The sequence below is a fragment of the Symsagittifera roscoffensis genome, chromosome 3 (genome assembly GCF_963678635.1).
Source record: "Symsagittifera roscoffensis chromosome 3, txSymRosc1.1, whole genome shotgun sequence".
Lineage (NCBI taxonomy): Eukaryota > Metazoa > Xenacoelomorpha > Acoela > Convolutidae > Symsagittifera > Symsagittifera roscoffensis.
In genome coordinates, this window is record NC_087064.1 from 41,307,705 (window position 1) to 41,323,351 (window position 15,647).

At 40.1% G+C, this 15,647-nt stretch overlaps 1 protein-coding gene across 1 annotated transcript; it reads right to left on the reverse strand.

Annotated features, from left to right (window-relative positions):
• Nucleotides 1–3,659: 3,659 nt before the first annotated feature.
• LOC134842835 (E3 ubiquitin-protein ligase MARCHF5-like) lies at nt 3,660–4,904 on the reverse strand. Its single transcript, XM_063859333.1, has one exon. The coding sequence runs from the start codon at nt 4,849–4,851 to the stop codon at nt 3,775–3,777; it is 1,077 nt and encodes a 358-aa protein (XP_063715403.1). The 5' UTR covers nt 4,852–4,904; the 3' UTR covers nt 3,660–3,774.
• Between the last annotated feature and the right edge of the window lie 10,743 nt (nt 4,905–15,647).

The window sequence follows — 15,647 nt, forward strand, 5'->3', positions numbered from 1 at the left end:
CTTAATGAGAGGCAGGGTACTTTTGTTTCAGGAGTATAATATTCTAAGAGATCAGAATTGTCGTTGATCGTCGTACTATTAAATTTTCGGAAAAATCGAAGCAAGGTTTTTTCCCTAAAATTGTGATGTCAGCTTTTATTGGTTGTTTTAAAATTGTCCCAAGTTTAAGTTGTCTGATGAGAGGGTCGAAACTTTTGAATTTTTGTATCAATTGAAATGTCTTTGTTTCGATGTTTTGAAGAAAAAAAATTTGAATTTCCTTTTTTGAGAATGTTGTATTATCCAAGGGGTCTTGTAAATTGAATATCTCATTTTTGGTTGAAATCGGAGAATGGGGAGGGGGCAGTGGGGGGCTGGGGTTGGCAAATTAAAGTTGTCTGTTTTGTTTTCTTTTTCTAATAATGGGAATAAATTATTTCGGTGTGTTTTTTGTTTAGACGTCTTCTGTTGTGTATTGTTTTTACCCATGATGAGTATGGTATTGGTTTGCAAGTACCGTCTCCTAATAAATCTACTTCACAGTGGTTCTTTTGACAGTCCAGATATAATGTGAGGTTCCTTATGTGTTTATATGCGTAATATCAGAGTGAATTTTTACTGCGTATTTACACTCCAATTGTGATGTTTCGTCTTTTGCAAGGAAGAATTTTGTTTTGTGTTATTTCTTCGGTTGTTTTTCGTGTTAGTAGTTCACGTGGAGTGTTTCGACTAAGTGTATCTGGTAAGGCAAGGTTTTTGCCTGCTGTACAGGCGCAGGCAAGGTTTTGCCTGCGCCTGTAGGTTTGGAAATCTCATTAGGATAAGTTGAAATGTTTGGATTTGACTCCGTGGTTTGGATTTGACTTTTAAGTAAACAGGAAAATTATCGGCTTATGATCTGTAAAAAGAACTGTTGAATGTTCTGATCCAAGGATTATGAATTCATATTCTGTTAATGTATCTATTATAACTGCACATTCTCTCATAAGGGTAGAGAGTCTAAATTCTGCTTGTGTAAAAAGTCTCAAATTTGCTGATATAAGGTTCTGATATAAAAGTGCTGCTCCGATTCCAAAGTTAGATTCGTTGCACATAGCGTAGAAAGGTTGATCTGGGTCTGGGATTGTGTTTGAGATTTGTTCTGTGAGGAGAGCTTTTATTTCGTCAAAGCTTTTTGATGTTCTAATGTCCATTCAAAGTTATTTAGTCGTCGGAGAATATTATGAAATGGTCTTAGATATAATTGTGTTTTATTAACGTATTTACTCAAGAAGTTTAACATTCCAAGAAGTTCTTGAAGTTTCTTTTTAACAGATGGTAGTTGGAGTTTTATTATTGCATCTATTCGTGATTTCAAAGGTGTAATTTGTTTTGCCTTCAATAATGTGTCCAAGGAATTTTACACCAGTAAGGAAAAAATGGGATTTATCTAATTTCATGTTTTCTTTTGGTGATGTTTGTCCAATACTTTTAATATTTCTTGTTTAGTTTCTGACTGCATGAAGACATCGTCCAAATAAGTTAATACATTTATGCTAAGAAGGAGTGGTCTAAAAAAAATTTACTCATAAATGCTGAAAACGCTGCTGGTCTTATTGATATACCATAGAATAGTCTATTAAATTCGTTTTGTTGATCTAAAAACGAATTGTATTGATTTGAACACATCTCACATCATTTTATTCAAACCACCTCGTGATATTCAGCAACTTGATCACCTCGGAAGACAACTTAATGTACCTAAATTTTTACGACAATCGTATGAACTGGCTACAAAGGACAGCTTTGGACATCTATTAGTAGATTTAGATCCGCGAACATCAGACTGTCTCAGATACTGTTCAAACATAGCACCACCTGGTCCGTCAATTTTCTATTTGCCATTAGATAAGGCAGAAGTGACACTCATCACAAATGAACGTGAAAAAAATTATCTATTCTGCAGCACATGGTACAAGTCAACTACGGAGCTTTATTAGAAAATCATCAAATACTCAAGTTATATCAGTCGTTTGCGAATGCTTGCTCAATGTAGTCAACGGTAATGTGCCTGTTAGTTTTCCAAATCTTAATAATTTCGAAGAAACATTTAAGATTCTAATCAATCCAAAACCGAGTCTCGAAAAAAAATCAGTCGTTATATTGAGTTAACAAGGATTTTATCTAATCAGACATATACTTAATTTTTGCTTCAAGTATTTGACAGCAGAAAAATGACAGCACACGAGTTAGTTCTGATTCCGAAGCATATTTATATTAGAGAACAACCCCATGCAGCGCAAAGTTTGCTTGACAACTCAATCAATTATAAAAAACCGCAACTCTCATACTTGAATCGATTAGGACCCCTAAAAGCAACAATAACAACTAATCCCCCAGTTATGCCAACCCCCGAAACACTTATCAATGCCACAGCAGACAACAATCAACAAGAACAAGCTCTCCTTCTAACTGAAGATGAGGGAAATGAGATGAGAGTACTGAGCTTAATGACGCTTTATCCACTGAACGTATCACGTTACAATTACAAACTGATGGACGAAAACTGAATTAAGCGAGCAAAAAAAAGTTCTGGAAATTATTAAAAGTCAGAGCGAGTCAAAATAAACAAAGAAAATGAAGAGCTTCACGTTGATAAAGTTCCAACCGGTCTTAAAGCATCAGTTTTTTTATATGATATACAACAGCAAACTAAAAAATTGTACAACCCTGCTTTCATACTTATTTTGAGGTCTCTCAAACTTGACGAACAGTTGGTTATGAACAAGTATGTCAAAGTTGCGGTTCAGTCAACGACTACGGAACAAGCTGAACAGAGGCAAAGAAGCAGAGGTTCCACAAATTCCCCTTCAACATCTACAGCCCTCCTTTCTCCCAAGAAACCGTCGTCAACAAGTTCCAGCTCAAAAAGCATTAAAAGACGCAAAAACAGAAGGACTGTTGCAGACAGTGAAAGAGAACGGTCAGCGCAAAAAACCAAGCGAGAAGAAGGCGCAGAAGAAGAAGACCCTGAATTGTACGGAACGCCCGATAACGATTCAGATTCTGCAACGACAGAAGACGAAGACAAAAACAAAAATGGCAAGGTTACACCAGCTGAAGAAAAAACTATTGTAAACTAAATTTACAAGTAAAGGTCCAGCATTGTTTGGCAGTGTACAGAAATTAAAGAGGAATCAAAAACTTGACGAAGTACAGTGAAACATTTTTTACATAGAGCCTGCATATACAAAAAACTATTGTAAACTAAATTTACAAGTAAAGGTCCAGCATTGTTTGGCAGTGTACAGAAATTAAAGAGGAATCAAAAACTTGACGAAGTACAGTGAAACATTTTTTACATAGAGCCTGCATATACAAAATATCGAACAGTTCGTCGCAGAACACCACGCCTCAAAGTGATAGTTTATGACATAGACGAAATGACATAGGCTATCGGTTGGAATATGTATATGTAGCCCCTGTCAGTCAGTTCTTGATATTTAGTGGTCAGACAAAATTGAACAAACATGTAACTAGCTGATAAGCATCAAAGCATATAAACAAGAAAACAAGCTTCTATTACGAAAAAATTCAACATCTCTCTCTCTCTCCGCTGCGAAAATTATTATTGTGCCTATACGTTGCATTGAAGGAAGCAACAATTAAAACTCAACTTTAATTAGATTTTAAATTCATTCTACAAAAGCCTATATTATGTGTTCTGAACAATAACTAAAAAGCTTGGTTCTAATCTAATGCTCTTTGCGAAAAACCTTTACCCAGTTACACATGTTCGTTTCGATGTTCAGCAAGCTAATCAGTCGGAAAAATGTCCAAGTCTTCGTTCACTTCGTCGGAATGGTATTCGGTAACACCGCCAGTATCAAACTCAAACTCAGCTGTCATCACTGCTTCGTCCTCCACATGTGACATCGTACTCTCTGACTCTGATTCACAGTGATCTTCCGGTTCCGGGTCAGTATAGTCCTCGATTTGTCTTTTCAAAGTCCTCAAAAACTGTTGTTGCCTGAAGTACATTTTCAGCACACCTTTGCAAACCACAAAGCTAAGTCCCCCAAGTAGTGTTCTTTGCAAGCTCGTTTGTACGTTTTGGAAGAACACTTTCCCAAATAAAAGAGAAATGGTTGGCAATACTAGAGCACCACATAGAACTCGAGTAGCACTTACAGGATCAGATATGATGGCTGCCTCTACTGGGTCACGCGCAGCTTGCTGAGATGTCATCTGTCCCGTAGTGAGATCTCGTTGGTATGGGAATGTTCCTCTATGTGATGCATGAAAAAAATCCATCACACGTTTCGAATGTTTCCGCCATAACTTCAAAACTAGGTCTTCCCATTTCACAAGCTTTCCGAGAACCAGGCAAACTGGAATGGCCGGCATTCCGATAAGTAAAAACAAGGGGTCTCCTTTTTCGAGAAGTTCCAAGCCTTCTCGTGCACCTAAAATTTGCATCAGAGTAAAAGCTCCGTAACTCACAGAGGTCCAATATATTGCTCCAGCAGCCACTCCAGCGGATAAAATGGGACAGCTTTTCTGGATCCATTTCTCGTACATTTCTAGAAACCTAATAAAATTGCTTTGTTTCGGAAAATTTATCACATAAGGGTACGAGCATTGAGGACATGCAACTTTTATGCTCGGATTTCCTCGTTGTTTTTCGTCAATCCAGCGTTGAAGACAATGTTGATGAACCCACTTTGTTGTATTTCGACATTTGCAAGGTTTGAGCCATCCCCCTGAGTATTCATCAATTGATTCGAAGTCCTCGTCCGTAGCAAAACAAACCCAGCAACTTCTATTCAAATCTGCAGATGGTTTTCTTTGTGGTGGTAGATGACTTGAGCCCATGGAGCTCCGAGCAGGCATGATTACTATCCTTCAGATGCAAGCTTCGTAAGATATGCTCAGATTCCCATGTTATCTACGGAGATATATGATAATGAGTCCAATTAGAAAAAAGAAACAAAGCTGCAATTAAATTTACCAAAAATTCTTTTTATTGCTTTTTTCTCAATTTCTATTTTGATACTGAATAACGGAGTGAAGTCTGTATCCAGAAAACCGCGTATTCATACTCGTCAGCAGGCAGACAATTACCATATCAAACAATCAGAATCGAGACGAGAAAGCAAATTTACGAAATGAAATAAATATTCATTTCTTCCTTGTCTCGATTCTGATTGGTTAATTCAGTATTAAAGAAATTTTCGCTAAAAAGTAAATTTCAAACGTTTTCGCAACTATGTGCATCGTCAGGATTTTTACAATAAACTAATCTAAATGTCGATAAACATCAATTTACAAATGTTAATTACAATAATTCACATACAATTTGGTTCTAAACCATCAAGTTAAAAAATTAGCCAATCACAGTTGACCTCTAAATTAGTATTAAGATTAAAATACTTTTAACCTCCAAAATAAATTAAACATTTTAAAATTAATTTGTCTGGAAGTTTCTGAGACATAATTTCAATTTAGACATGTACGTTTTAAATAAAAAACCAAAAATATTTTGGGACTAAATTTTCAGTGTTAACTCCCTGTGTAACATTCGCCCCGAAGATACATACCGACGGAAAATAAAGCTAGGTCCTAAGACGACTGGCTAACGTCTAAACAGAGAATGCGTTAAAATTATAAATTCAAACAAACGTTTTCGCACATTTTGTGCATCTTCAGGTTTTAAAAAGTCTAAACTATCTGTACAAAATGATCAAGGATCATAAAAAGTGTCACACACATCATTACTTCAAAATTTTAAAAATTCAACCAATCAAAACCTTACAAATATCGCCGAGGTTATTTTTTTTTTCCAAAATTTAACAAAAAGTAGAATAAGAATTTTTTTAAATTGTTAATTCAAACGTTTTCGCACATTTTGTGCATCGTCAGGATATAAAATTTTTTATTTACAATAAAATGATCAAAGATCATGTATGAAATTCATGTATGAAATTCAATGAACTTCACTTTCTTGCGGACATTGATAATTTTTTATCTGAGCTTAAATCGCAAAAGGTACCAGGTGAAAAATTATGTGAAATTGAAGCTGCTGCAAAATCATACGCTAAACGTGTGCGGCAAACACCGTCGGATAGAGGGATTGAGAAAGCCAGGAAGTATTTGAAGGACAATGGTCTCTTGGCAGTCCCATTCGATAAAGGTGTTGGCTTCGGTGTAATGAAGAAAACGACATATGAAGCTAAACTAACTGAGCTGCTGCAATCGGAACAATTTAGCGAAAAACCAGGTTTAACTGATAGTGTTGTTATGAAAATTGAGAAAGACATCAACAAAGAACTGTTGGCCATGAAAAAGAAAGATGAGATCGACGAGGCACTGTATAGTAGGCTTAGGTCCACGGGAGGGCAGCCAGCTCGATTATATGGATTGGCTAAAGTACATAAGAAAGGAACCTGTCTCCGTCCCGTACTGTCACTGCCAGGGAGCTCATATGAACATCTAAATAAAACTTTGGCCAAATTTTTTGACAACATTGAGGGGGCAAACCTTGAGACAAACACACAAATGGCTCGGGAGATCATAGAGAACATAGATCTAGACTATAATGAGAGTATTATCTCCCTGGATGTCAAAAGCTTGAACACTAATGTCCCACTAAAGGAGGCAATAGATATAGCACTGAGGAAACTGTACGAACAAACTAGTCCTCCTAAACTGGCACGCGGAACTATGAAGAAATTGTTGAACATGGCTGTAAGTAAGGTGCACTTCAAATGCAATGGTTTATGGTACGTACAAAAGGATTGGTTGGCAATGGGTGCATCCCTTGCTGTCATTCTTGCCAATTTATGGCTAAAGGAGTACGAATATGCATTAAATGAAGGAAGTACCTGCGTTGACTCAGCTAAACGAAAACCGGAATGGCTTATGCCCTGATTGCGAGCGGAGGGTAACATACAGAAGTAAGGGGATCGAATGCGAAGCTTGTTTAAATTGGTACCATTTAAAGTGTAGTAATGTATCCGACAAAGAATATGAGCAAATCTCTGAAATGGTTTGGTATTGTAAGAGATGTAAAGAGCAGCGAGATCAAGAAAAACCAACAGAAAATGTCAAAGCGTTCCTAAGATATGTAGATGATATTGTGAGGACGGTAAAGGGGGATCCAGATATAGTGTTAAAAGCAGCTAATGAGCTCCACCCCAACTTATAATTCACTATCGAAAATCCGGATTCGAACGGAGACTTAGCCTTTCTAGATTTGAACATTAATGTGGACTCACGAAAAAAGGTAACATGTGGATGGTATCAAAAACCAACGGATACTGGGACTATCCTTAACTTCAGAAGCTGCGCTCCATTGCAATATAAACGCAATGTAGTTGAGGGTACTGTTCATCGGATTTTTAGAAGTACATCAACATGGGAAAACTTTGACAAGGCAATGAAGATCAATAAAGAACAATGGGTGGATAATCAATACCCTGAAACATGGTCAGATGGTGTCGTATTAAGAACGTTGAATAAGATCATCGACCGAAAAACTGACACACGAACAACGGTAACATCAGTCAAGGAAGATCCTTTAAAGGTCAGTGCACCCATTATAACATTACAATACCGGGGTAATGCATCAGAGTGGTTTGCTGCCAAACTGCGTCAAAACGCCGGAGCCCAAGTGATATTTACTACGAGAAAGCTCAAGACTTGCCTACCGTCCCTTAAATCTCCCTTTGCGAAAGATTTGAAATCCAGAGTGGTCTACAAGCTCACATGTAGTGGATGTAATTCCACCTATGTTGGACAAACGGTCCGGCATTTGACCACGCGGATTGAAGAGCATCACAAGGAAGATTCGCCAGTAGGGCAACATTTGAGAGAATGTGACAGGGATGGTAAGAGCGCTGAGCTTAAGTCTGAGATTATAGATCAATCAAGTAACATAGAGAAACTCATCACTCTGGAGACCTTACATATTTGGAAAGAAAGCCCCAGAATTAACACGCGCGAGGAGTTCAGGAGCAGGGAGCTGACATTAAAATTATAGTACATGTTTAAACATGACTAAAATCGCAATTTTTGAAAAAATAAACTGACATGTCAGTTTGGATAAAACATCAAATCGAAAAATTATGACTCAAGTAACGAAAAAGTATGGAAATTGTCATAATCGATGAAATAATGATTACGTAATAACAGATGTAAAAATGTGATTGGTTAAAAAATTTCTAACATGTTCTTTTTGAATTTCATACATGATCTTTAATCATTTTATTGTAAATAAAAAATTTTATATCCTGACGATGCACAAAATGTGCGAAAACGTTTGAATTAACAATTTTAAAAAATTCTTACTTACAAATATCACTGAAATTATGTAACAACTATTATGTAACATTTTAAAACATTTTGTCACAAATTTCTGAGAGTTTTCTTCATTTTAAACAGAGCATCTAAACAGAGCTTTACATGCTTTTTACCGTCTCTACCAAGCCAGTTCTTTTGGTGGTCTTTTCAACATCGGGTCGACAAAAACGTTACTGTTCTCCGGCTTCGACCAGAACGCTCAAATTAACTTAATTGCATGCAGAAATAGTGAGCTCATGGCCAGGGCTACTACTATTCATTGAATTATTATTGTTTTTGTTCAGTAGATAAAAATCATCATCTCCATCGAAGATGGATCAACCCTTTCCCCCAACTCCTAGCTTCTCATCTTAGCAGAATGAATTCAGATTTTAATTAAATTCAATTCAGGACATAATAGGGAAGCTAAAAGTTTATGTAAATTAGTTTCAGTCCAAATCCCGAGACCCCTCCGGATTCTCGAATCCGGGGAAATAAGACCTCTATTTTCCTTCCGGAAGGCTGTCTTCCACCCTTCACCGTTGTTCGCAACGGCCTTGCAACTATTGTAGCGACACAATAGTTGCAACTCGGAACGGTCTCTGCTACTTCTGCAATTTTTTGTTCTTTTCCAATCACAATTCTCGTCGTTATCGCTATCGCAACTAATGTTGTTGTGTGTCTACTTCGGTTTTTCTCCAAAATGGGCTACTTTTGACGTTTCTTAGAATTATTACTTCATCAATTCGAAATTTTAAAATCTAGGAATTTCCAAATCCTTCAGTCTTTCCGATTTGTCCAATCGTTCGAATAACGCTCCTATTCCTTCAAAATCGCCAATTCGGAAGGTTCGCTGCTAAAACTCGAAATTGCTGCGTTTGCATTTTGGTGCATTCTGGTCTAATGTCACATACTCCCCGGACAGTCCGGTCAATGTCCTCATTGAACCTCGCAATGTTTGTAAAATAGGTACAGTGTCATCGAACACAATTTACAAAATGCACGAAATTACTCTTATCCGCATCATATCAACTCACTGCAGAATATAAATGGCATCATACTACATCACTATAACCTTCAAATTCTTTCATTTATCCGCACATTGAGGATATGACCTAAGATAAAAAAAAAACAGCTTTTCTGACTTCCAATGTCAATGTCCTGATTAAAAACTTCTTCTCCTAGATTTTTAAAAGATGTTGGTTTGCAGGACAGTCCTGCCAACCAACAAGCTAAAATTATCCTACTACGCTTCTTCCCTTCGGAAATCTTGCTTCTTATTGTCCTGAAAATTAAAACTAAGAAATTCTGTGGTCAGAAAGAACAATGAAACAATCTCCCTCTTCGAGAGGTTACCCAAGCCCTTCATATCACCACAAAGTGATCAGCTCTTGTAACAGTCGCCTACTGCAGTCACATATGAGGCTTAAGAAAAATAGGCCCCATAACCATTGGCTCAAGAGTCAGGGACACTATCTCATGTGTTTTTCTACCTCAAGAACGGTCGGAGCCAATTCGGTTCGCTTGCGACATGAGACTAGAACTCGCTACAGCTTGAAGGCTACTACCAAAATATCCCCCACTCTAGAAAATAAGAACGTCCCATACTTAGGTCTCAAAATACCCAAAATACGCGAATGCCGTTAAAAACAGGGTCGGAACAATCCGTTAAATCACTTTTTATTGGACAGTGAAACTTTGATCCATTTCAGATGGATCAACCTAAAACTCGCCTTATCTCAACATAACAATCATAATGGCACAGCGCCATTCGGCCAGATGGCACAGCGCAACCTTCCGACGAAGCACGAATCAGAGAGAAAAGGCCTTAACAGCAAAAAAAGTGCTTGAAAGGAGGGTCGGAATATTCTGGAATATTTATTTTTTAAAATTTCGATTTTCAAGTTGATATTTCTCAGAAATACGAAAAACGGCCATTTTGAGCCAAAAAGTGACGAAAATCAAAAGAACAACGACAGATAGTGTGAAAAACAGTCGTACAAGAGACGGAAAATACGAAGCCTCTTATCGTGGCAACAACACACGATAAGGACCTTAGCGGTGAATATTGGTGGAGAAGGAGGCTTCAGTGGGGGAAGAAATATACCACGGAACCCTCCCGGGACGCAAATCAGAAGAGACAAGAGCGTTATCGCTGGAATATCACGGGAGTGGAGGCTTGGTCCCCCAAAGACTGTTCTATGTGAAGGGACTGTATAAACTAACTTTATAGCTACTGGAATGTCATAGATCTCTTAATTAACACCGTTCTTGTTTGATATTTCAGAATATGAGTAGCTAGAAAGAGGAAAGGGTCAATCCATCTCCAATGGATTTAATATAGAACTGTCACACAAAAACATGTTAAAATAGGTTGTTCGAGCCGTGTTTTTAATGACAATCACGTAGTCTGAGGATCCGAGACTCAGCTATGTGGTTGTGTTCGCATGTAAACGAAAGCTGATCAAAAGTCGTTTGACTGATGGCCTAAAAATGGTAACTTTTTACTTTGCCCTAGACAGACCAGAAAATCAACTGGCAAGGTCGAGACGGTGAAAAGCGAGTAGGAATAAGGTAACTAACGCCTGCCAGTCGTTAATAGGTACTTTTCCTACGCTCCGTCGCTGTGTAGTATTTGGGCGAATGTTACATAGACGTTTTTATGGCGCTCCTGGGTGGGCCTGTCAAAGGCATAAGACCATCATGATCAGCAAGCGTTTCAGCGACGAACCCTCCGCTCCGGGCGTAAGCCCGAGGTAGAGGCCTTAATGACCGTTATTGTACTAGGGGGAAGGTGCGTACCCTCCCTCCAGTACTATTTAGCTTTTTAACTTAGTTAACACCGAAAATTCCGGGGGCCGGAGGGTTGGGTGGGAAATCTAGAGCCCGCTTTTCCCGAGGTCCCGGGACCAAAAACAATTAAAGAGAAAGCGTAAAACCAAACAAAATTAGTGTATAACCAAGAAAAAGCCAAAAATAAATTTATTTGAAAACAAAAAAGTACAAAAAACAGTAAAAAATCCAAAAAAGACCAAAAACAGTAAAAAATGTAAAGTGACAATTTATATATTATTTCCGGACGAGATGTGATCTGACCTTCCTATTTGTTGTTGTTTCAGATTGATTTATATCGTTTCTGATAGAAGATTGTGTGTTTTGGTGAAGGGTTGGATACCCTCCCTCGAGTGTAATTTGAGTGTTTAAGCACGTTAATGGTGATTTTGCCGGTGACCGGAGGGTAGAGTGGCAAGCTGATCAACGTGTTCCACACTCAACAGGGACATCAAGGACAACATCCGCAACGACGGTTGGGTATCGTTGAAGCAATTTTAGTATCGTTCGGGTACTATTTCCTTAAAACTTAAGTGGTGGGGGGCACGATTGGCGCGGTCCGATTGTACCTTCCATCGATTACAAATTTCCGAGTTAAGGGTCTTAATTTGGGTATTTTGGTGCAAAGGAGGGTATAGTACTATTCATTAACGACTACTAATAGGTTATTATCCTTATTACATATTACTTATCTCCTCAATTAGACCCAAAAAACACCCAATTTTGTCAAAAATCATCGATTTTCGATAAAAATGTAGACCCCCAAATTTTTGGATATCCAAGCTTTTCCGAACAACAAAAAGCTTTTATATAGGGAGTAGCTACGTAGTTCGATCCCCCTAACTAAAGAAACCGCGTGAGAAAAGACTCAGTAGAAGTTGGAAAAAACCAAACCCTCCGAGCGGCAGAAAATTTTATCAAAACATCTTTTTATTCAACTGGGAAGGTTGACCGAGTCAGCCAACCTAGTTTTAAGTCAGGTAGACCGCTTTTCGAGACTTTGTTGCGGTAACTTAACCTTTTTTCTTGATTTTTGAGGAACCCTCCGAGGTATTCCTCTGGAGTCAGCTAAGGCCCTTAGCAACCCTCCTTAGTGGAAAATTTCCACGAGGTTATCCAAAAAAGTTAAGACAGCCCCCCTGATAGAGAATTTAGCTAGTTTTGACGCTTCCTGAGGTTAATTGAAGGCCCTTCTGAGTGAAGCTCAGAAATTTGAAAATTTTGGAGGTACCCTCCGAAGTAACCCTCCGGAGCATATTAAGCATCTTATTGACCCTCCTTAGTAAATTTAGGGGGACCCTCCGAAGTGACTTGGGTGAATAAGGTACCCTCCGAAGTAGGCTAAGTGTCTTAATGCTTCTAAACAACCCAAAGTTAGAAACTTGAGGAAATCTTCTGTGGCAATTTGGGAAAAGGAAAATATCCATTTAATTTAAATCATATTAGGATATTAGGCGTGCTTATTAGGATCATAAGAACCCATTTTGACCCGGAAATTTGTGATCAACTTTGGATTCTAGGTCGGGTGTATCAGAAGTGCACGAGCAAATTTTTTTTTTGATTGTGATTTTGGTTGTGTGGTTGCCTTGAGCTACTTAATAGGAAAGTCGGGCAACCCGGGAACAAATAAAAGAAGACCTCGGTGAGTGTATTAAGCAAATACACACTCACTTGAGAAGAAAAGTTGTTCCCTGCTCTCGTGCACTTGGAGCGTTCCGGGTGTGGGGGAGCTTTTTCATAGACTTTAGAAATTTTCGATCAGAGGTTGCCTTGAGCTACTTAATAGGACAGCTCGGGCAATCGCAGGGCACCTAAAAGAAGACCTCGGTGGGTGTATTAGGCAAATACACACCCACTTGAGAAGACCGTGTCCTGGTCTTTGTTCTTTCGGATCAGTCCGATTGGGGGAAGTCTTTTTCTTTAAGACTAAGTTTTATTGATCTGTTTCTGAGTCATCACTGCTTTTTATCAAAGATTGTTTAATTTTAACAAAGCAGTGACTTGATAAATTGTGTGGCGATAAATTGATATTGACAAAAGGTCGCTGTCACCTGTAGGATATTCTTATCTGATTATCTATTGTGTTTGGTGTGTTGATTATATCTTGTGAAAATTTTGTGATACTGTTATAATATACGACAGGGTTGAGCTAGCATTATATCAATACTGAACAGGCCCTGTGTGTGTGTGTGTAACTCTAGCTGAGTCACTAAGATTGTCATTGAGAAACCTAAGAGACACTCTTGATACTTACGAGATCGAGAAGGCAGCGTTAAGTAATTTAACTTGAATTCGTTTGCGGTACGTGTGCGTCGCCATTGAATCATACGAAAATTGTTTTTGTGACAAAGTATGCAGCGCAGGGACTCGTTAGGATTGACTACCAAGATTCCCAGGCTGAGTAGGGGCAGCACGCGAAAATTTAAAACTAGGCGTAGCCAGTCCTCGTTTAGCAGCGCCTCCGACGTGTTTGCTGAAAACGAATCGACTAAAGGTCAACCTGATCTTTCAGTGAGCGGAATGAGATTGAGGAGCGAGAAAAACCTCGATGGCGATCAAAGGCGGAGCGCCGAAGCCGGAACCGCGAGCGAAACGCTTGTGGACCCGGACCCCTTTGACGAGGGAGAACAGACGCTCATTCGACCCGACTTTGAGCCGAGCGAGGACCTCGAGCGGGAGGAAGTCGAGAGGACAGAGGAGACCTCGGAGCGTTCCGAGGTCGAGCCGCGAGAGGAAGTATTATTCAGAGGGATGTCCAAATCGGAGACCAAAAGTCACAGTTGGAGGGGGGAATACTCACATTCGGCTAGTACCCACTCATCTCTGGCCAAGCAGAGCAACAACGCGATGATGTCGAGTATAAGCCCGAGTGAAGAACAAACGGGTTCGAAGGCTAAGAAGAGTTGGAAGTCTTTGTACGACGAACGCATGGCGTCACTACCAACTGTAGGTTTGACTTCCAGTGATGACTACCCGGAGATAACCCATCCGGATGTGAACTTCACACCGTGCCCAAGGAACGATATGAGCAGGAAGGCGTCATCAGCCTCGCCGACCAGGCCCATGTCAGATGGGATAACGATGGGAGCGTCATCAACCTTCGACAGATTAATGACGTCCATGAGCAAGCAAAAAGGCGGTGCGTCATCAAGCACCAGGCTGCAGCCGCAGTTGACCTCATCTTCTCTGGGACTAACCCCGTCATTTGGGGCCACTGGCGACATAAGTGACATGTTCGCTGGCGTAATGAATGGTCTGGATGAACTGAGACGGGACATGACTAAAAGAATAGATCAGGTTGATGAGAGAGCTCACAAGGGTCAAGAGAATCTGAGAGATGAACTAACGCACGTGAAGTCGCAGGCGAGGATTGATAAAGCTCAGTTGATTCGCAACACCGATCAATGCCTGGCGGAGAGCCTGGCACAGGCAAGCAAGGAGTCATACGAAAGAGAGGCTAGGATGACCAGGGAGATCGAACGATTGTTGAACGATCATGATAGTACCTACGCCCACACGATGACCAGCCTGGAGAAGAGGTTAGATGCAAAGTCTGACTTAATGATGCGGAAGCTTGACGCGATCCTGAATGGGAGTCGTTGGCAGGAGCATTCCAACCCAAGGGAGCGCTCACGCCATGCGAATGTTGGAGATGGTACGGGCAGCAATGTCAGAGCCCAGCAAGGCTCGAGAACGAACTACGAACCTAGAAACAAGGAGCGGCCAAGGGCAGCCCCGCAGAGGCCTGGCTGGACGAATCCAGTCCCGCCGGAGGCAGATGCCACCCCGGAGACAAGGTTGCCAACCGTGCCACAAGTCAGTTCAGTACCAGATCTGACTACAGTCTCACAGGACACAACGATGTATGCCTCGATGTTTGAGCCTCTGAACACATCTCTCGAAACATTCATCATCAAGCTCTCGAAGTCAACCGAGAGAGGAGAGAGGTCAAGAAGGACACTGAAAAAGCCGAAGTCATATAAAGACGAGTCAGACGGCTGCATTGATACTTGGATAGAGGTGATGAAGTTACACTTTGAGGAAGAGAATCTCTCCAAGAAACAAGAGTGCAGCGCGCTGACGAGCAACCTGGAGGGTACTGCATTAAGTTGTGTAATGGCGAAAAGAGCCAATGAGAGAGACAGCGCTCGCAAGATATTCGACATGCTGCTTAATCGTTTCGGCTCTGGAGTACAAGGGCACCAGGCTATGGTGAAGTTCGAGAAGAGGCGTCAAAGAGATGACGAATCCATAGATAAATTTTTGGACGACCTTGAATTGCTTAGGAGGAGAAGCAACCCAGATGAGAAATTATCCGAGCGAAACTTGGCGATTGCTTCGAAGTTCATGGACGGAGTAAGGAGTGAGGAGTTGAAGACGATGTTGGCCACTCACTTCACCCTGTCGCTTGACCAGGTACCCACGCCCGACGACTTGCGTATGAAATCACGCGAGTATTTACTCATAAAACCGAGGGCGCAAAACCGTTACAGCAATTATGGCAACTATAGCGGGAC

Excerpts from the sequence above, each read along its gene's own strand:
- LOC134842835 (XM_063859333.1), bottom strand. The coding sequence starts at position 4,851 with ATGCCTGCTCGGAGCTCCATGGGCTCAAGTCATCTACCACCACAAAGA.